Here is a 24380-nt window from a genome sequence, read left to right on the forward strand (position 1 = left end):
TTAATTAATAACTATTTAAGTTTGTTTGTTTGTAGGGAAGTTATATATGTTTTTTAAATTAATATAAAGTTACTTATATTTTTTAAAAAAATCACATATTTATTTTTAAATAAAATGATTAATCATTATAAATATTTTAATTTTATTTATTATAAGCTTTACTTTTAGTGATAAGTATATCTCTCAATTCTCTATTAGAGTATTAAAACATTTTGTTTTGTTAATTAGGATGAATCTTTCTAACTTCTAAAAGTAAAATTTATATACATAAATTATATGACAATCAATTTTTATCAATGGAAAAATCATCTAATATAAAAAATAAGTTTATTATATTTTTAAATAAGTTTTCATAAATATTTATATTTGAGCTTATTATTGTATTATATTTTTTATTTAGTATACAATAAAAAATATTCAAAATAAATGGTAAATTTTGATTCATAATTATCAATAAATGAACAATTTTATTTATTTCTTTTTGTGAAAAGAGTGCATAACACTATATATATTTATAAATAAATATTTTTTAATTTATAAAACATTGTTAATTTAATTTGGGGTATACATAAATTTATGATTCTTATTTTGTTTTTACTTCAATAAAAAATATATTAGAAAATACACTAAAAATTAACGTAATTTTAAACAAGAAAACATTTGCTTTTTTCATATATGGAAAAGACCAAACAAGCCTTTAATGAACTCAAACAAGTAATATATTTATTTTGGATGAAACTAAATAATTAGTACCGTAAACATGGAGGTATACTCAAAGTAGAAAAAGATTCAGTCTTTTCAGTATTAGTCCTTTTCATGCATCATCATCATAATAATAATAATAAATGAAATATCTAAATCATCATTTTTTTTTTTTTTGAAAGTACTCTCAGAATTTGTGGCGAAAATATTTAAATTATTGTGTTTATAGCGCTTAAGTATTTAAGTTATTTTTTTGGCGGCTAATGTACATTCAGTCAGTTTAGTACATATATTTATTTTACAGTTAAGTCTACCATCATGCCGTAAAATTTACTTATAACTTGAGTACTTTTGCCATAGATATCTCTTAAATTACGTACTTTCACCACAAATATCCATTTAATTAAACAATTTCGCCTACATGTCATAATCAAACTTAACAGTAAAAATTAACGGTTGTACTAAACTATACCAAAATATAGACGAAAAATACTATCACTATTAAAAAAAATAACTTAGATACTTAAATATTACAAATATAATAAATTAAGTAATTTAAACACAAATATCCATAATAATTATATTGATAATGTCCAAAATAGAAAAATAAAAATAATAAGTGAAGCTTGGAAGAAATATTATTATTATTGCTAATAGAGTGCATGTGTACTAGCTTAGCTAGTCTAACTATCAATTAAAACAAGTACAATAAGTAACAAAATTTCAACGTTGTAATAGTAATTTATTAGTTTATTTAGTGTCACGTGCATTTATAATATGATTAATTATATATTATTGAAGATAACTACTATTATTATTATTATACGTATTTTCAAATTTTAAATTATTATTAAAATAGCTTAGAGAAAAAGAGATAGTTGAATCTTGCCTGGGATTTAGTTAACATTTTACTAGCCATTATTCATGAAGATCCAAAGAAGAAGAATCCCTTTGTCATTGCTACGTGTTCTACCCATTTCACACTAAGAATAAAGAGCCCTAGAAACCGTTATTATTATTATTTAAAAAAAAACAACAAAAGTTGCTAATATTTTTTTTTAGATTGGTTCTTTGAATTTTTTGACCATCTGTCTAAATTTTTTATTAGTTGTCTAAATTATGAGATGATATTTTGTAAAGAATTATTAAAATTAAGCAAGAGTACAAAATAACTTTAAAAAATAAGTCTGGGCGATAAAAGAAATTTTTTTTTACAAAAATCAACTGTGATCTTATTAATTTATCATTTTATCTTTATCATATGATAGTTAATTATTAATTAATTAAGAACCCTAGAAACGGTTATTATTATTTTATTTATTATTTCTTTTTAAGAAAAACAAGAAAGGTAGCTAATAATTTTTTTTTTCGATCGGCTCTTTGAATTTTTTGACTATCTGTCTAAATTTTTGATTAGTTGTCTAAATTATGAAATGTTATTTTGTAAAAAATTATTAAAATTAAGCAAAAATAACTTTAAAAAATAAGTCTGGGCGATAAAAGAAATTTTTTTTACAAAAATCTTATGTGATCTTATTAGTTGATCATTTTATCTTTATCGTATGATAGTTAATTATTAATTAATTAAGAACCCTAGAAACAGTTATTATTATTTTATTTATTAATTTAAAAAAAAACACAAGAAAAGTCGCTAATAATTTTTTTCGATCGGCTTTTTGAATTTTTCGACCATCTGTCTAAATTTTCGATTAACTGTCTGAATTATGAAATGTTATTTTATAAAGAATAAAGAATTATTAAAATTAGACAAAAGTACAAAATAACTTTAAAAAATAGATCTGGGCGATAAAAGACAATTTTTTTTTTACAAAAATCTTCTGTGATCTTATTAGTTGATCATTTTATCTTCATCATATGATAGTTAATTATTAATTAATTAAGAACCCTAGAACAAATATTAAAAAAAGGAGAAAGGAAAGTATCTAACACTTTTGATATAAAAAGAAAAGAAAAAACAAAAATATTCTGTGATCTTAGTTCAATTATCGGTTAATGATGATATGATTGTTAATTATTAATTTAGAACCAATTGGATAAAATTAATATTAAAAATAAAAAGGAAGAAGAGTAGCTAACAATTTTGTGGGTAAAAGACAAAATCTTGTGTGATCTTACTTCATTTTATAAGTTTATAATATTATAGTTAATTTTCGTAAAATTTTAAAATTATGCAATTCTCAAAAAACACAACAAAAATATATAGTATAACTATTAACTTATACTATTTCTCAAATATTAAAAATTTATATTTCCCTCCACTTGATTATTTTTGTTTTTTCAAGCACATGATTAGTTTCAAACTTTGATAAAATATATTATCAAAATTATAGTATTTAAGTAAAGTACAAAGGGGAAAATTAAACCATATATTTGCATTGGCTTATTATTAAAATACATTATCATCAAAATTATTTATTATATAGTCAAAATGAAAATTGGCATAAAATGAGAAAAATCCTTGAGTCCATTTCAAAAAGAGATAAACCCTTAAGTTTTTCATTTTGTATTGGCTTATTAAAATACAATATCATCAAAATTATTTAGTAAATATAGTCAAAATGTAAATAGGCACAAAATGAGATAAACCCTACATTTTTACATTTTGTATTGGTTTATTAAAATACAATATCATCAAAATTATTCAGTATATATAGTCAAAATGTAAATTGACATAAAATGAGATAAACCGTTCATTATTTCTTAGTTACTTTTATGATATTAACATATTTTATTCTCTTGCAAAAATCTTTATCATAAAAAGTAGTTTGTCTTGTGTCCATGATTTGCTAGCTAGGTAATTAATTTGCCAAATTTGTTCTTGAGTAGGTATACTATTTGTTTTGGATTACACTTCACACATCAAAATATATAAAATGATAAATAGCAATTTTACTTCATGAACTATAGCTCTGGTAAAGTTTTGTCTTTCGACTATTTTTTTTTGGCAAAAATGTATTATGAATTATGGAAATTGTTGCAAATGTAGCTATATTGTTACATTCTGTTCATTATTTTAAGTACTTTGCTATGTAATCACATGTCACATGCATAGTTACAGTACGATGATTTATTTAATTAACTGAAGTTAGTCGAAATCGAGTTTATTGACACTAAACATATAAAAATTAGTTCTAAAAATATAAATAGATATTTTTAAAATTTATCATTATATTACTATATATATATATATGCATTTGTCTAATAGGACTGTCAGATCTTCCACATTAATGCAATCAGTGCCACACGAACAAATTGTTTTAAAAAAAATAAACGAAATGCAATATAAATGACACATTTATAATAATTGCTATAATTCAATAAGAGATATTTGCCATAAAAAAAAAATTAATGGGGCAAAACTCTATGTGATCATAGTTGTGGGGAAAATTTTCCAATTTACCCTATCGAAAAAACATTGTACAACTTTTTTTTTATGTATATATACAAGTTATAATATATCATCTTGAGTACTATATACTAAAATGTACAATCACCTATGTACGTTTTTGTTACAAATATATTTAAGAGTTTATCTTTTGTACTATTAATATTCCTTAAACATTGATTAGCTTATCAAACAAAGTATACCATAAGTGGGAAATATATACTCAAATAATAAATACAAAAAAAGTTTTCAATCTCAAACTTATGAGGGTATGGTGTTGTTTCAATATCATATCAAACCCAATCAAAGCTCAAATGTTATCCAATTTTACTTTTACTTTTTTATTTTTATATTAATATTCTATAAATAAATATATATGTACATTATTTTATTTATTAATATAATAATATAGGACATAATTTTGGAATATAAAAAAAATAATGCTAAAATTTATTTATTTTAATGTTGATTTAACATCAAAATGGCTTTGATGATTAGATTTGACATGAGATGATCTAAAATTTGATATTATGAATAAATCTTTATGAACAAAAAGGGTATCTTCCCAAAAAAGAAGCAAGAATTATTTGAAATCCATTTTAGCACTTGTGCAAATACCCCACATTAAATTTTGCACTTAACTTTTCCACTATAATTAACCCATTAATTGATATAGTGTTCAATTAATGGGATCACTATAAGGATCACTCAACACATTTCATATAATCATCACCTATTTCCCAAACAATGTGGAAACACTACCAATTGATCACTATTACCAAATTGTTTTTCAAAAAAATAAAATGAAGAAAGAAAGATTAAAAAAAAAAAAAGCATGATATGTTTGCCAAGTGCCCCCACCCCACCAATTCATCACAACTAAGAAAAGAATTTCCCCTTCTTCAAAATAAGAGTAATGACATCTGGACTCAAAATATTATATACAGTATCGTGTCAATTTAGCTTAGGCCAACTCTAATGGAATTGCAAAACACCAACTTGATGTTGATCCTACTCCATATATCACTCCAATAAGACTCTAAATGGTGGAGATGAACAATGCCATGACATTATTGATAATGTGGCACTGTTCACCACGGCAACATTTATTTTTTGGTTTTTGTGTTTTATATTAATATTTTATATATATAAATATATGTATATTATTTAATTTATAAGATAAAATAATATAATAATATAATGTGTACTTTGTGATTAATATAATAATGTTGAATATATTTTTTGGTATAACTTTTAGTGTTATGATTGGATTTGAAAAAAAAATATGGTATTAGAATTATCTTATTTTGATGTTAGTTCAACACTATTTTAGTGTTCAGGGTTAGAATTACTCTTAATCAATCATATTTATTAAAACTGTTTTAAAAAACAATAACACATTATTATGTGTAATATTTTTATGTATATTTTATTTACACATATCATTATTCTTAAAAATAAAATTAAATGATGAGGCGAGTGTTGATCACGCGCTCCATACACCGCGTGGGCATAAACATAAGGGAAGAAGGTTACCCTTCGTACACGATTCGTTAAAAGTAGGACACGTAAGCACAGCACATGACCGTACCTTCACGAAGATATCCCACGTCATCATTTTCCTTAAAGTAAAAGTCAAAACCCGTTTTCGCATCCCCGTGACCCGACCCGGATCCGGCCTCGGAGCCGGAGATGTCGGCGCCGCTGTCTTCATATAATTTAGTCGATTTAGGGGTTGACCGAGAGAGAGAAAGAGGACTGTAACACATGGGTGACGTAATCTGACATGACAGACAGATGTCATTGGGTGGGGGCACACGCTGTGACGTAATGATCTGAATCTTTGTCGGTTGGGGTCATTGTAGTAGGGGGTAAAATGGTAATTTGATTAGTTCTTATTATTAACTGAGATTCAGGAATGCATTGATTGATGACGTCATTCTTTTGTCCTTCTGTCCACGCTGGCAGATCGTAGGGTTAGATGATCATTATGGCGATGATGAGATGGACGGCTGGGATTGTTTGGGTACTGTTTTGAAATGATGTGTGATCATTGAATCGATCCAAGTCTTTTTTTGCTTTTGGTCGTTTCTTCGTTGGACTAGATTCTAACCACATCTCTATTATTTCTATTAATATTATTTGAAATTGTAAATTTAATTTTCTTAAGTTTACCATTTATTTTGTTTTGAAAATAACCAATTTTGTATTTGTCAAAATTTTTTTTACCCATTTTGTCAAAATAATTCTTATGTTATGTATTGGTATTATTATTTTGTTTATGATTGATGTGATTTATCATACTTTGAATTACTCATCGTAATTGCTAATGGTGTTTATGTTTTTATAATGAAAAATGATCAAATCAAGCATAAATATAACTGAAAAACTATTTTTACAAAAAGACAATAATTTTAAAAGTAATTTTGCATCTTGAAAAAGTGCAAATGTAAAATTAGTAAAGTAAAATAATTTAGAATTATTATTATATGAAATGAAAGTTAATTAAGATAAGAACTATAGGGAAAATTTCGGGTGCACCCATTTTTTGGTTCTTGGCTTTAAAAGTATTTTTGATATAATTTTTTTTTATGATTATATATATTGTAGTTATTTAGAGTATCTGTAAATTGTCAGGAAATCATAAATAATTTAAAGTGCTAAAAAATAAAATTCAAATAGTTTGTTGCACGCGTGAATGTATTTTTTAAGCGCGTGGAAAATAGCTTATTTGAACATTATTTTCGGTACTGTAAATTATTCAAAATTTCTTAAAAATTTACAAAATATTCTAAATAACTACAATATATAGCATCATAAAAAAAAAAATTGGACCGAAAATCTTTTCAAGCCAAAATCTAGAGAATAGATGCATCGATGTATGTGCTTTTAGGGTGAACATGAAAACTAGCTATATATATACGTGTACTATATATATGTGTACTTTTCTTTTTCTTTTTTTCATTTGAGAAACAAAGACTAGAAGCCAAATAAAATGACAAAAGCATTAAATTAGATGACATATGAAACGAAGTCCCTACATTCTATTTTATAGGCTATTTTATGTACTTTTATCATGCCATTTTATTTCATGTTTATATATTTTCTTTTCAAGTTATTTTATTTTAACTATATATACATATATGTCGAGAGGGAAATCAAGCATTTTTTTAAATCTCTTTTTGTATCGATAAAGTTGTGATATATTTGGATGACATTACTCATCCCTGTCTTTTATAGAATATATATATATTCTAATTACATGTTATTTCCATATATACTTAAAAAAATGAATAATTCAAAATTTATTTATGAAGAAAAAGTTTGTTGGATCCCCTTTTTCATAAAATACTTAGGAGAAATTGTTTATAGCTTTATGATAAGCTTTTTCATTATAAAAAATAATGTGCTATTTTATTTTAATGTGACTTAATAGAGACATAGTATTTAAAAAAAACATCACATTTTTATTCTATTTGGACTTTGCACTTCAAGGCCTTTCAACAACTTGAAATGTTATTGATTATTTATTAGTTGCAAACCCTTGCTAATATTTTTAATTTTAATTGTTTTTTAATATGGTTTGGCAAGGATTTCATTTTCATAATATGATTGTTACTTTTTTTTTTTTACAAATTACTTACTAATCTTATTATAAACACTTTTAAACACAAAAACAATAACTTAACCCTTATGATATATTTCTAGGTTCATGCCTACTTTTTAATATGCAAAAGATGGACAAAAACGAAAAAAGATACTATATATATATATGTAGTAACACTACAAAAACTTTTAGTTTTAGTCACAATAAACACAATAAATTTTGTGACTACAAACAAAATATATGTGACTAAAGAAAAATCATTTTACTTGTGTCATTACTAAAAATTCAGTGACTAAAAGTAATAGTCACAAAAATCACAATTTGTTGTCACTAAATATATTTTTAGTTACAACAAAATTTATTACTAAAAATAATAGGTTGTAACTAAAACTACATCAGTAGTAACTTGTGATTAAGTATGATTTTTTAGTTACAAGTAATTTTTTGTTGATACTAAAAGTGACATTTAGTCACACAAAATATATGTTGTGACTAGAGCTGTAAATGTGGGCCGGCCCGGCCCACATTTTCGTGCCTCCGAATAATTCGGGCCAGGCCGAGCCCATATTCAATCAGGCCGAGTCGGCCCATATTTGAAATAGTAAGCCCAGCACGGCCTATGGACCTGGCCCATGTCGAGCCGGCCCATTTTTCTTATTTGGGCCTACTTTTAGACCCATTTTATTATTGCCAAAAAATGTGAGGATAGGAATTATCATTTTTAAAATAAATTAATATAATTATAAAAATATAAACATTGAGAAAAATAATAGACTTTTATTATCATTTTAATTTATAGATAATTGACAAATAAAAATTTATTATCATTATTAATGTCAAAATATCGGGCTTTTTATCGTGTCGTGATTTCGGGCTAGTTTGTTCGTGCTTTTATATCGTGCCTTCGAGCTTGTCGTGCGTGCCGTGCCTAGCCAAAGCCCATATTTTTTCGTGCCGTATCGTGCTCGTGCCTCCCGGGCTCATATCAGTTTCGTGCCGTGCTAGAAAGTCCGGTCCGCATTTACAGCTCTAATTGTGACTAAAAAATTATCACTAAACGTTACATTTATTTGTAGTGTAAGGTTAAGTATATATGCCTCATTATATCTACTTGGATCAAAAGAGAATGCCTTGTACAGTTAGAAAAAAATAGACAATATATAATAAACTCAACATAAGTTGAGTAATGGAACTATCACAATGACTTGTCTTAACAAAAGTTGAGTAAAGACAAATAGAACTATCAAAAAATTATATAATTCAACAAACGCTTCATAGACAACATAACAAATCTCTTTGCTTTTTGAAGTGCACGTGTCACAATATTTGTCAAAAACAAGTTGTCACTTGTACCTAAATAAATTAATACGTATAAAAAAAACTCAAAATTTCGAATGTACAAATAGGATTATGAGATTTTTTTTCTAAAATAAAAAATAAATTAGAGCACGAGAGAAGAAGATATGAAGAAGAAAAACCATAATACCTGAAAAATGCTGAGAGAACAACAAATTTGAAATAGGGGGAAATCACATAGAATGGGCTCCGAGCTCCATTGTTAAATACTATTTTATTTTCTTTCGAGATATCTTAGGAAGTGAGAACTCTGAGAACGTACTTTGGTTTTTTTCTAATTTTTTATTTATTCTTAACTTAATTTAAAATAAAATTGTTTTCGAAAAACAAAGTCAAACACACCACATTGTTTTCTTAAACACAATTTTATGTTTTTTAGTTAAGGAGCCAAACAAGCTTGTTGTCCGTGATTTCATTATTAGACACGTGACAGTTATTAGAGGAGTAATTAAGCTCCTCAAGAGATAGTAAAGTTCTGTAGAGCTTGCCTAGAGCTCATAGGAACGTAGTCTCCTCCCAGCAAGCCGTAATCCCCTTTTAGGCATGGGTGTCTCCAAGTGAGGCCACATCCTGAAGACCACCCTAGCGCTCCTCCCGCTTTCTTGACCCGATAGTCAGAATTTTGTGCTCGAAGCTTGGAGAGAGCGTCGGGTGTCAGTCACTGCAGCCTTGGGCTCCCATAAGATCGTCTGACAAATTTTTTAGTGTCTCGAGTAGTAGTGTCGAGTTCATACACTCGACAATTAACATTTCTCACAACGCTGCTTGACATAGGAAAACGTGCAATTGCATTTTGACATTGTTAGAGACATGTGTCCCGTAAAATTGGTGGGCTGCAACCTGGAAATTGGGCCCTGTGCGATACGCACGAACACAGTCTTAATTAGTACGCCCGAAGGTATTAAGTAGCAATTAACTCCCCAAATAAATGAGGAAATGTTTGTTATAAATGTTCATTAAGGATATTAATGATCCCCAACCACTATAAATAAAGTTAGGGCACCACACTGTAAATGACTTTTGGCTTTTAGACATTTGATCTCACTATTGTACTTAAAGCAATTCAATGGAGAAAACCTCCATTGAAGCTTGCCATCTCAAGCTTCAAGAATACTAATACAAAAGACTTTGGACTAGAGTTGTTTTATAACCTGAACCATATAAGATCTCCGTGCTAATCTTCTTTATTTTCTTTAAGTTCTGTTATTAAGTTGACAGCGAAAAAGATAGTCAATAAGGCTCAAAGTGGGTAGATAATTTTTTTTTTCTTTCTTTTTGCTTTTATGCCTAAAAGTTTGTCTTAAAAGTGATTCAAAAGTTAGCGAAAGTAAATGAAAACATTATTATTATAAAATGACGAGTAGTAAACTCTCATGTCAATATGAGCTGAAATGCTTATAAGTAGAGGAGAAGAAATAGTTATATTTATAACTTTGATAGTCTTGAAATGGTATGACTCCAATAAACTTCATTGCCAAGGGTTTTAGGATCAAATCAAACTATATGTATATATTTATACATATTTATGCATATTGGATCCAAGTTAAAACTGAATTCTTCATTGCTTATGCTGTAAGGGTAAATAGTAACATATATATATAAATTTATAGACCATCATCAACAAAATTACTATTAGCTTGTGTAAATGTAATTTTCACTATAACAAAATATAGTAGTGGCATTTAAAAATGTTCTTATTATTTGGTTTAGTTTTTATAAATACAACTTGCTAGTTCTATATTCACAAGTAATCAAAAAATTAGAGCTTTGTCTAACTTATTTTGGGACAACTTTATACTCTTATACTTGATAATAAGTTCATTCAGATGGGTCATGATCACTCTTCCCATCTGTATTTTTTTTCTCCTTTTAATATAAATATGGTTCAATCAATTTTTATTTTTTTTTTATAAAAAAATTATATATGAACTGTTTTTTACTTGCATTTGTAAGTATGAATAGTTGTGATGTTACTTATTTAGTAATTGGGCTGGGTTGGGCTGGGCTTCGCAGGTGGGTTAGTAGTTTTGTCATAAGAAGTAACAAGTTGATTTCAATTATAGTATCATAGTTATATTTTTTTCTTCCTTATCTTGCAAAACTATACATTTGCTTTTGTAAAATAAATTATAAATATACTTTAGAAAATTAAATAAAAGGCATCATAGTCTTGATAAATTTATAATGAAATCAAAATCCAACTTACTAGATACATTATTATTAATTTGTCAAATATATGAGGGTATTTTGGTATTAACTAGATAATGAATCACTTAATAAGTATTCAATAATTTTTTTTTATAAATTTATTTTATTTTTGATTAGCTATAAAATTATCAATTTATTCTTTAATAATTTATAATTCAACTTATTTATATAAATAATCAACCCAATATAAATGTAACACCCTGGGTAGCCAAGACCGTTACACTGTGTATTTATAATGGTGCAAGACTTGTTAATCAAGTCGTTTAGTTAGAAACGTGTCACTAACCGTTAATGAACTAAGGTTAAAAATGTTTTGGTCATAAAATATACATTTAATTTAAATAAATGTTTCATACATGAGATCCCAAAAGAAGTAAAGTTTAAAGGACAGTTTACAAAATTTACAGAGTATATACAACAACTGGCCACACTAAGGGAAAAACATACATTTAAGACTTTCCCGTTCCTGTCCAACCCACGACCGTGGCAGCCGAGCAGTTGACTATGTACATTCTGCCTCTAGAGCTCTCCAAATCAAGGTCGATCAAGCTTACTCTTGCCTTTACCTGCACCACGTAGCATCTGTTAACCAAGGCCCAGCAAGAAAACCATAACATCACAGCACAATCAATGACAATAACCAACTAATTCTTTAAGCATGATCATATATTCAGCAATCCATAATATTCACATAATCAGTAAACATAACCAGCAAATCCACAAACTAATACTCAGATATTCAACATGTTATACTCACCAGTTAACAACAATAACCATATCACATAACAATTAGGGTCGACAACCTTAGATCGCACCCTCTGTTTACTTCACTGACTTCGGTCTGCTTAAATCGAGCTCAGTGAATATTAAGCTGTCCTCAGCTACTAGTGGCTGAGTTGCGCCCTATGCACCAATATAAACTCCAGCAGTCTTACGCCGTTTGTTTTATATTCACATGGCATAATACCACCTTACATAATGCACACAAGAATAGGGAACCCTTAGTCCCATCATAACCTCACAACCGAGTGCAGTTTTCTTACATTTAACTCCGAACACTTTGATTATGAGAATTGACCCTTGAGCACAATCCATTTCCCGAGCCCTAGCGTACACCTAGTCACAACCAAAATAAGGGGGACCATCAATAACAAATGAATAAAGGCTTCTGGTTCAAGTTCTAACCATCAAAATATTGAATTCCACCAAACACGATAGTGGAATCTATCCTGAGCACTCTAGGTTAAGTTCCCACACCTAAAACCTCCTTAAAGCCAAAAATACCCTTAAGAGCCGCAAGCCTAGCCCTCCATGCCGCGGCCCGCCTCCAACCAGAGGCCTAGACTCCCCAGACAGCAGACACGGGCCGCGACCCAGCACTCCCCATGTCGCGACCCGCCCTTCTTCCTCAACTCCCACCTGTTATAGAGGGTCGCGACACACCAAGGACAGAGTCGCGACCCGAGCCCTTCAAACCCAGAAAAATCACAATTTGTAGCAGCCAAACCTCACTCAATCCACCCAAAACCATCCTAATGACACAATTCAACTATCATAAACATCCTAACATGTTTCCAGCAGCAAAACCCAACAAAAACTTAGCTTATAAACTCTTCAAAATCCACAATCCTTGAAACCCGTAAGCTCATAAACCTCTTAGAACATACAGAATTTCCTAGAATTCAGATGCTAGACTATAATTAAAAGCTTACCTTTATAGAAGAACAAGTCCACCAAGTAATTGCTGAGTTAATTCTCAAAGTCCTTAGCCTCAATTCAATCTTCAATATCAAAACCCAAAACCTCTTAGAACCTTGCCAAAACTACAGAATTTAGTCAGCTAAACCACAATTCAATGCTTACCTAAATTCCTGATCTGAACCTTCAGATTGCTACTGAAATTCTCCCCACAATTCCAGCTTAAATCCTTGAATTTCCAGCCAAATATCCCTTGGTTTCAATGGTTTCCTTGAGAGAGAGAGAGAGAGAGAGAGAGAGAGAGAGAGAGAGAGAGAGAGAGAGAGAGAGAGAGAGAGAGAGTTGAGTGAGCTGAGAGAAGAGAGATTGGCCAGTTTAGGTGTTTCTAGCTATTTCCTTGTTTGTTTTTGTCTTACTTAGGTTACTTAAGTTAATCCCAAAGCTTAGGGTACCCAAAACGTCCCCAATGGCAAAATGGTAAATTTCCTCAGTATTCCCTCTTAAGCTTTATAACCTCAAATATATATCAAATTATTTATTTCCATAACCCGATAACCCAAAATACCCCTTGACTTGCCCCGAGTCGAGTATTGGATCCCGTTGCGACTATCTCGCTAACTAGCTCCCTAGATCGCCTCAAGGCACACGCTGCAAATATATCAACATAATAATGTGGTCTCCACAACTATAACATATAATTACATTTATGCCATCAACGGACTAAAATTACAAATATGCCCCTTTAAGCTAAACAGGGCCTACATGCATACTAATACTCTTAGACATGCATTTCATATATCCATATAATCATATAAGCATGCTTATCATGAAATCATGCATTAAATCATTTAAATCACACATAAACCAATTATCCCCTTCCGACATACTAATCAATGCCCTTAAGCCTTATTAGTGATTTTTGGGTCATTACAATAAAAATTCTCTCATTACTATTAAAAAACTCTTAAAAAAAAAACTTCAGTTTCTAACATTCACTTAAACCTCAATCTTTTAATACTTGAACAATCTTATATTTAGTGTGAAAAATAAGACGAGACAATTATGTGAAGAGAAAAAGAAAAAACCTTGAAAAGATTTTTTAAACCCACATATAACATTGGTTAAAATGTTAAAAAAATTCTCCTTAAAAGAGAATGCACTTTTGGTATGCAGTGAAGTTGTAATTCAATTTTTTTATATTACAATGGTGATTATAGTTATTTAGAATATTCTATAAGATTTTTAGGAAATTCTTAATTATTTAGGACGTCCAAATCAGAGTTCAAACTGTTGTTACATACGCATATAAAAATAAATAAAAACAGAACACATGTGCAACAAATTATTTGAACTCTGATTTTTTGACGTCTTAATTAATTTAGAATTTTTTAAAAATTTACAAAATTCTAAATAATTATAACTCCAACACATCCTAATATATTATTATTCTTTTACTTTTTTCATTCTCTATAAATGTAAATCTCATGTGATTTTTTTTTCATAACTCCAAAATTTATATATATTCCCAACAAACAAAAGTGGACCCCACAAAATTTTATTTCATGTTTATTGTATTTTATTATTTGGTAAAAGACCAAACAAAACTTAGTACTAACATTAATTTTGAAGATGTTTCAATATACACTTTTTTTTTTTATCTCCACACTCCTTTATAAATAAATCTCTGATAAATTGAATTTTTTTATACACTTTCAAATTTTTTTTAATACAAATTAACTATTAGCAAATTATTACCTTATAATATTGTGGATACAATTTATTGTCTTACAAAATTAAATATAAAAAATAATAATGTTTTTACAATAAAAAAACATAATCACACATGTATTTTAATCTTTGTAAAAATATATATATTTTAAATAATAAACTAATTAATTTATAACTATTATATAAAAGTAAGTATTTTAGAAGTGTGTTAAAAAAATCAATTTTCATTTTTTAATATGCATTAAATGTATTTGATGATATTTATTAATTCAATCTAACCTAAAAAAGAAATAAATTTAATCTAAATATTTTCAAAAAAGTTAAGAACTTTCCCTTTTGAGTTCGTTTTAACATTCAATAGTTGCAAAGATCCAACGGCCACTTTTCCATCTCCAACGAACCTAAGCCGTCCACGTGTCCAATCTATCCTCCACGTGGCAGAAGGGATGAGAACTTTCTAGAAGATCGAGACACACTTGGACAAGTGGCGAAAGAAACTTCTCATAAGCTTGAGATTTTCCACTCTCTCTCTAGAAGTTTCTTCTCTCCACTGCCTTAAACCCACTCCACTCTCTCTCCTAGTTCTCTTTCTACTTATAGCAAAAAAATATCTCAGAAAATCTCCAAAATCGTTACATCAATTTCACCAAAACAAAAGAACAATACCAAAGCTCGAACCTTTACTAGACAGTAGCCAGCCATGGAAGGAGTGATGGTTAAGGAGGAAGAAACGACGACGTTTATCGCCGCTGGTTCATCGTCTTCTTCGTCTTCAAACCAGTCGCCGCAACCTATGGAGGGCTTACACGACGTGGGTCCGCCTCCATTTCTGACGAAGATTTTCGAAATGGTGGAAGACCCATCTACGGACGCCATTGTTTCGTGGAGCATAGCTCGAAACAGCTTCGTCGTTTGGGATTCTCACAAGTTCTCGACTCTTCTTCTTCCTCGTTACTTCAAGCACGGTAACTTCTCCAGCTTCATTCGTCAGCTCAACACTTACGTAAGTCTCATTCTTCTTCTTTGTTCTTCTTCTTCTTCTGTGTTAAAAATCGAAACTTTGATTTGGGATTCTAACGCGAGGCTCTGTTTCAGGGGTTTCGAAAGGTCGATCCTGATCGATGGGAGTTCGCGAACGAAGGGTTTTTGGGTGGACAGAAGCACCTTCTGAAAACGATCAAACGAAGAAGACACGTTTCTCAGAGCATTCCGCACCAGTTCGGAGCTTGCGGAATCGAAGTGGGTCAGTTCGGGATCGAAACGGAGCTGGAGAGACTGAAGCGAGACAGAGCGGTGTTAATGGCGGAGATAGTCAAGCTGAAGCAACAACAACACGATTCTGTAATGAAAGTCACCGCAATGGAAGATCGATTACTCTTGACTGAGAGAAAACAACAGCAGATGTTGACTTTTCTGGCGAAAGCTATGAACAACCCAACTTTCATCCAACAATTCGCTCAGAGAAACAAGCTTCGCGGCGGCGCCGGCGTGCGGAAGAGGAGACTCCCCGCCGCCACCGCGGTGGATTTGGAGATGGAGACGCTGTTGTCGGCCGCCATGGATGAACAGTCGAGCTCCAGCGGTGGGAACAGGTTGGATGGTGTTGGTGAAGGAATATGGGATGAGATGCTGAGTGAGGAGCTGATGTTGAGTGGGAATGAGCCGGACGAAGATGGTGGGGTTTTGGGGTTCGGAGATGAGTCGGCGGTGGTGGTGGATGATTTGATTGCAGAGCCGGAGGAGTGGGGAGAAGAAGAGTTGCAGGAGTTGGTTGATCAAATGGGTTATCTAAGGTCCAAATCCTGAACCGACCCGACCCGACCCGAACCCAAACCGAAAATGAACTCATTTTTAGCAAAATGAGTTCATTTTCTCTATCCCCTATATGTATAATAGTAGTGTAAATTGGGTCATTTTTCATTCTGAAAAATGATCTTCTTCTGCAACTTCATTCCCATTCCTGGTATTTGGTTTGATTATGGTTATTATTTCTCTGTTTTTTATATTTAATAATTGGAATTGTAGTTTTTTTTTTTTTTTTTTTTTTTTTTGTGTTTTGTGCAGCTAGGAATGGTGAAAGTTGAAGCTGCAATGGGGACAAATAGAGTTGTATTTGTATCCTTTTTGGGTTTTTGTTTTTGGATATGATTTTCTAAAAAATGAACTCATTTCTCTCTACTCACTATATGTATGATACTAAAAAATGAGTCATTTTATTTTATTTTTCTTTACTTTTTATGCTAAAGTAATTGGGATTGTAATTGTTCTTTTTTTAAAGCCAAGAATGGGAGAGTTGAAGTTGCAAAGGGAGAAATAGAGTTGTATTGTGTATTTTTGGGTTTTGGGTTCTGTTTTTGGATATGATTTAAATTTGGTTTAGAAGTTTGAGTGACTTATTATGAGATTTTCATATGTTGTGATTTTTTTTGTTGTTGCAGGCGAGTTCGCCATCACAGATTTTGATTGAAGAGGAGTGAAGCTTCATCATGATGTTATATCTTCTTTTTTTTTTTTTATGTAAATATATCATAATTAATTCATATGTATATATACTACTCAATAAAGTTGTTAATTTAAATAAATTATTAATGAATAAACATTTTAGTATTTATATGTGTATATTATTACTTTGCCACTCTCACAATTTTCTCAAGTACTAAAATGTTTGGTCTTTCACAAATTAAATATATCTATGATTCTTCTATATCACTTATCTATCATCAATCTTACAAATTATTATAAGTTTTTTCTTTTTGTTAGAAAAATATGGATTGACTATGTGCTATTTAATTAAATGCATTTTTGAAGAAAAGTTTGAGTTATTAAATTATAAATGTTTCTCAATTATATTTAATAAAAAGTTAATTTTTAAATAATAACAAAAGACTTAATGTTTAGTGAAACTTCATTTAATTGCTAAAACTTTATAATAAATGGTATAATTCAAAGACTAATTAATAATGCCATATAACCAAAAATAATTGAAGGTACAAATAACAATAAACTTTCAAAGATTCTCTCTTGAAGAAATAATATGATAAAATCACTTTTTGTAAAATAAAAATTGACAAACCAAAGAATTAATCCCTTTTAGACATTTGGATTTTTGTATGATTAACAATAATGTTTCATAATCTTCAAAAGATTATTAAGTTAAATCAATAATTAGTGGTTTTCTTCTCCTCTCCATGACACAAATTGAGCATTTTCCATACTCCAAGCATTGAGCTTTGAGATCTTAACACTATTTGTTCCATTGTTGAATACATATAAATGAGCTGCTTTGTTAATTGCCAATATTGGATAAACCCTAGCTGTAATACAACTTCTCCCTTCTCCTCCAAAACTCTCCAAAATTGAGTGATCAATCTACACCAATACAAATATAAATATTCATGTTTAAGTATTAGTTTAACAATTTATCCCATTTTATATCTCTAAATTTTAGTAAAATACCAAATATAACTTTGAGTTTATAAAAATTTGACAGCAAATCATAATCTTAAAATGAACTCGAGATTATTTTTGACTTAATTCTACTCGAACTTATTAATTATATTTTTTTTATCTTAATATACCTTCTAATTGAATTATAATTAGATAATATTATGTATTTATATTATTTTTTTTTAATTTTACAGATGATATATATTTTTTATTTTAAATGTATTATGTTGGTTTGCTTTGTTTTATTTAATTTTAAATAATTAATTGATATAATTTAGATGATGATATTTTAGAATTTTCACTAAAATTTTATTAATAACTTGATCATAATAAAGTCAAAGATTTTCTAGTTAGCTTTAAAAATCACAGTCTATTGTAAATTTTTTGAAAATAGGGTCATATATTAAGCAAAATCTTAAAAGTATAAATTTAAGTTAATTTTTTTTTGGCAAAATAAACATTTTATAAATTTATTGTAAATTAAGTAGACACACATGATACCTATACTTACTCGACAAAGAATCAAGTGTCTCAGCAAGATTATTTCATATTTTATAAAAATATTTATATTTTTTTGTACCTGTATTTTGTCCTATTATTTGTTTGGATCCTATGTTTTGATAAATTACTTTTTGGACCATATGTTTTGTAAAATTATTAAAATAAAACCCTAAACTCAATTTTGCTCAATGATTTCTCAACTAAAATCACCAATAATTTACCAAATTAACAATTCAGAACAAAAATAAAATCATTCTGCTTAAAAAAATATGTTGTTATATTCAATTTTTTCTTCATCAAAATTGAGTTTAGAGTTCTAATTTAACTATTTTACAAAATATAGGGTCCAAAAAGTAATTTGTCAAAACACAGGGTCTAAACAGGTAATAAGACAAATCACAAGGTCCAAAAAGTTATAAACCATTTATAAAAAAACACCATTTTATAAAGTACTATAAAATTTATTTATGTATATTCATCTACTATAATTATAGTTTAAGTAAGTCATGAACATACCAGGGTTCTTAAAGTTATTTTCTCATGCAGAGGATCCAAGTCTAGGAAAGTCCCATATGTGGTTTTGTCAAGATCATTCCTCAATGAAGACTTGCTTTGGTCACTACACATCAGAACAACATACTTCTTCTTCTTCTCACTATTATTGGTTTTGAATATTCGAAAGAAGATTGAAGTTTGTTCTGTCAAGTTATCAGAAGCCAAAACCAGCAAACCAAAGGCTCCAACTTTGCCTCTTACACTTGCATTTTTCTCATCACAAAGCAATTGAGGATCAACTCGACTCGAGTTCATTGACTCGGCCTCTTCCAACTCAGTTACCTCAAATGAAACTTCCACATCTGCCTAATATGAATCAAATATATACTCTAAAATTTATGTACTGTCATGACTCGTAACAAAGAGAGTGAAACTCAATTGGGTTGTTTTTACCTGTGAGGCTGTGATACCAGAAATTTCAATGACCGAGTCACCATGAAGTTCCTTGTTTTGGAGACTAACTTTCTCACCTCTTAGTTTTTCTATCTCTTCTATTGGCCATTGTACTAATTGCTTCCCTGATTCACTTAGAGCAATTGTTCTAGGAAATGACTGATACATATATAATCAAGATCAGTTTTGTATATACAAGAATGATCAGAAAGATTAACACATAAGATTAGATCATTACCTGAAGACCAGACCAGCCTTTAATGAAAGCATCAGCATCACTATCAGACTCATTCACCCAACCCCAAACCACTCTCCTCCTCTTCTCAGAATCATAAAATGATTTCGAAGCATAAAACTTTCCATAATCTAATCTCAGATCAGAACCTTCATCCATAAAATCAGTCTCAACCTTAAACTCATCTGTTTCAGGAGAATACTGTCCTAGCACATAGTAGTCACGACTATTGAAGCTGACTTTCAGAGCATGCTTCTTCTCATACTGATCTTCATTCAAGTTAGAATTGTCACCATCTGAGCCGTTGATTCCCACAGGGAAAAAGTCAGGACATTCCCACATTATAGTCTTCTTAGAGGAGTGAAGTGGTGTCATGGACCTTGTCCAGTGCACAAAGTCACTACTCTTGTACAAAATAGCTAAACCATTTCCATCAATCTCAGCTCCAATTATGACCCTCCAAATGTTGTCAAGGCCTCTCCAAGCTGTTGTGGGATCTCTAAACAGCAATGGTTCAATGCCATTGATTGGAGTCATCAGAGGATTGAGGGGGGATTTGGTCCATTCCATGAGAAAAGGGTCCGAGAGGTTTTTGGGCAAGGCTAAGTTTTGAACTTCATGGTTTTGAGAGTCTTTTCCGGTGTATAAAATGGCTGGCTTGTTGCCTGGGAGGAAGGTGGTGGAACCGGACCAGCAGCCATTGATGTCGAACTCTGGATCGGTGGGGGTCAAGGCTATGTCGAGGTGAATCCAGTCGATCAGATTGTATGATATTGAATGTGCCCATGTTATGTTACCCCATAATGGACTGTACGGATTGTATTGATAGAACAGATGGTATACTCCCTTGTAGTACATTGGTCCTATATTAATGAAATACCACAACTTTAGCACAAAGAATTGAACTTTCCCAGAAAAATTTCAGATTGGTTTTTGTTTTCAAGTTCAATCCACATGAAAATCTAAAGCTGTATTGATAGAACAGAAGGCATACTCCATTGTAGTGCAAAGAACTGAACTTTCCCCCAAAAAAATTCAGATGGGTTTTCATTTCTTTAGTCATTGGAATTTAAATGTTTCTATTTCGGATTCACATGGAAATTTTAAGCAGTACATTTTATATATCAAATTTCTCAACTTTAGGACAAAGAACTCAACTTTACCAGAAATATATCAGATGGGGTTTTTTTTAATCATTAAATGCTTCAACTGTCAAACTCACATGAAAATCTAAAGCTGTGTTGATATAGTACATTGGTCCTATATTAATGTAATAATATCTCAACTTCAGAATCCCAGAAAATTTTCAGATGGGGTTTGGTAATTTTAGTCATTAAATGTTTCTACTTTGCAAAAATCACATGAAAATCCAAAGGCATTGACTAGTCTAAAGTGTTCTAAAGCTACATAGAAAAGTTTATCGGGAGAAGAGTTGAGTAAACATACCATTAGGATCTGAATATATTGATTATGATGAGCCACCCACATTTGAAGTCATGAAAAGAACAAAAAAGTCAATAAGGTGAAAGTAGAAGAGCACTATATATATATATATATATAGTCTTCTGAATATGGCATATAATGTAATGAAAAAGTATGAGAACAGAAACAAACCGTTCATCCAGTTCTTTGGGGGTTGAAAATGATACCCAGTTCTATAGGGTTGCTGCCCTAGGAGGAGGCGCTCATGATTCTTTTGTCTAAGATTTGAGGCTTCAATTCCATGGCCGATCAGAGTAAGAACAATCAATTCAAAAACCCAAATCAGAGAAGACATCTCTGTTCTATAAGTTTTGAGTTAGAAGAACCAGACTCTTGTTAATTTTATATTACTTCATATAGTGTTGTTTATTCCTTACACAACACAACTTCCATTAGTTTAAAATGAAAGAAGACCATGTTAATATTATTTGTATATTAATTATGACTTTAACCATTTGATCTCAATTCTGGTCTTTTAAAAATATTTGTCTTAGGATTGTCTGGATAAGTACTAAAAGAGTCTTTCCTTTTCAATGTCAATAAAATATGATTAAACTAATTGACTTCTAATCAGAAAATGGAAAATAAGCAAGAAATAGTTTTTGAAATGACGTGACTTTGTGTTGTATTCATGGGCCACACAGCCTTCGGACTAACGTTTGGGCTTTACTTTGGTCTATAAATATATCAACAAGAGACCTTTTTTATAGGGGAATTAACACATACACGGCAAATTTGGAAAAAAATTCTAAAAATGCGGTATTTTAAACTAATTACAATATTACGGTAATCTATGCCTATTATATAACCCACAACCCATTATTATCAACATTTACCCAGATATCTATATTACCCATCCCATTACATGATGAATATCACACTCCAAATTTATATAAAACCATTACAAATATTATCATGAACAACATATATATATATATTAACATCTTCAAATAAGTTTTGAATTACTTATTTGTAAACTTACAAAATTGTAATCAAAGTTTAGACTTGAAAAAACCATATTGTTAAAAGGTCATAATCATAAAATTATTTTAAAATATAGCAATAAATTTGTAACAAATTTTTATAAACAACATTAGGGATGCTCAACATTTTTACCACTAATCAATCCAATTCAATTAAATGTTGGATGTTGGAAATCATCATCCAATCCAATCCAATCCAATCCGTTTTGGCCTACAAATCCAATCAAATCCATTTGTAATTGGATTGGGTCGATTTATTTTTATTTTTTTTATCTTTGAACCTAAATGTTGATATTAAACAAATTAACAAGCAAAACAAAAAACATACAAAATACTAGACACTATGGAGTAATAATACCAATTTAAGTCCTTACAATTGTCACATTATAGTCCTTTAAATATTTAGTTTACAACATTAAGTCCATTAAACATCATGATAGAGAAAGACTAAGTTTACAAATCCAATCAAATCCAATTAATTGTAATTGAATATCCAATTTTTTATTATTGGATTGATTCAGGATAATTGGATTGGTTTGGATCTTGAGCAACCCTAAACAACATGATAGAGAAATGCTAAATAAGAACTTACATGTTACAAACATGTAACAAGCTTTTACAGACAACGACAACTATGAATTTACATGTTACAAACCTGTAACATGCTTTTACAGATGCGTAAACCAGTTACATAAAAACATTTTTGTAAACAATATTTATAAATATATAACCAAGTTTTACAGATTTGTAACACAAGTTTTATATTTTTGTAGACAACATTTATAGAATAATTCCTTGCTAATTTTTTTTAATTTTGTAACAATGGTTTACATAACTAATTTTATAACTAAAAAAATTATATTTGTGACTAATATTTTCAAAAAGTAAGTTGTAACCCTAAACAACATGATAGAGAAATGCTAAATAAGAACTTACATGTTACAAACATGTAACAAACTTTTACAGACAACGACAACTATGAATTTACATGTTACAAACCTGTAACATGCTTTTACAGATGCGTAAACCAGTTACATAAAAACATTTTTGTAAACAATATTTATAAATATATAACCAAGTTTTACATATTTGTAACACAAGTTTTATATTTTTGTAGACAACATTTATAGAATAATTCCTTGCTATTTTTTTTTTAATTTTGTAACAATGGTTTACATAACTAATTTTATAACTAAAAAAATTATATTTGTGACTAATATTTTCAAAAAGTAAGTTGTAAATTTAGTTAACATATTTGTAACAAAAATATATAAAACTAAGTTTGTAACTAAAAGAATATTATAATTAGTATATACAAAAATGTTAAATTGCATTGAACAAGGAACATAAATATATATATTTTTAAATTGTAACAATTAATAAAGAAATAGATTATATTGATTAAATATATAATATTTTATGTAAGTATTATACTAATAAAGTATAATATTTATTTAATATTAATAATTATATTTTAAATATTTATAAGTAAAATAAATTTATTTGTAATTATTATTATTATTACCATACCAAAATTATCTATGAACTAATGACTGAAGAGAAAAAGACAAAAAAAAAATTAAAGTATTGAGATTTTTTTTAAAATATATAATATGAAAATTGTAATATTTGTATTATAGGAATTAATATAATTAAAATAGTTTAAAATTGTATTGATTTGATTAAAAATATTAAAGTGATTTGATATATAATATTTAAAAAAAAAGTTGATTTGACAAAAAAAAAATATGTTAGTTCAAAATTATATATTAATAGGATATAAATACGGTGAAAAAAAGCATGTGTATATATATGTTAGTTCAAAATTATGTATTAATAGGATATAGGTACCATATTCACTAACCACCTCTTGCACTGCCGTATGCCACAAATAAAAAAATACCGTATATTTGAAATATGGAACTGTATATATATATAACATACCGTATATTTCAAATTTTTTTGCCACATGCGGTGATGTGTGTAATTTTCCCTTTTTTATATCCTAATTAAACATTTTTGTTATTTACCACTTTTTAAAACAGAATTACATAAAAGTTAGCTGAGGATTACAAACAA

General features: G+C 29.2%; 1 protein-coding gene, 1 long non-coding RNA gene and 1 pseudogene across 2 annotated transcripts; 1 reads left to right on the forward strand and 2 right to left on the reverse strand.

Annotated features, from left to right (window-relative positions):
* Window positions 1-11735: 11735 nt before the first annotated feature.
* LOC133803798 (uncharacterized) lies at window positions 11736-14080 on the reverse strand. The gene is made up of 2 exons (XR_009878157.1): window positions 12037-14080; window positions 11736-11845 (listed from the first exon to the last, which is right to left on the reverse strand). It is a non-coding gene; the product is annotated as an uncharacterized LOC133803798 (long non-coding RNA).
* A 1054-nt stretch (window positions 14081-15134) lies between these two features.
* On the forward strand, window positions 15135-17312 carry LOC133804086 (heat stress transcription factor A-2). The gene is made up of 3 exons (XM_062242239.1): window positions 15135-15708; window positions 15801-16498; window positions 17144-17312. The coding sequence occupies exons 1-3, from the start codon at window positions 15406-15408 to the stop codon at window positions 17166-17168; spliced, it is 1026 nt and encodes a 341-aa protein (XP_062098223.1). The 5' UTR covers window positions 15135-15405; the 3' UTR covers window positions 17169-17312.
* Window positions 17313-17647: 335 nt separating this feature from the next.
* Window positions 17648-21747, reverse strand: LOC133803797 (beta-fructofuranosidase, insoluble isoenzyme CWINV3-like; annotated as a pseudogene).
* Between the last annotated feature and the right edge of the window lie 2633 nt (window positions 21748-24380).

Source organism: Humulus lupulus, chromosome X (genome assembly GCF_963169125.1).
Source record: "Humulus lupulus chromosome X, drHumLupu1.1, whole genome shotgun sequence".
Lineage (NCBI taxonomy): Eukaryota > Viridiplantae > Streptophyta > Magnoliopsida > Rosales > Cannabaceae > Humulus > Humulus lupulus.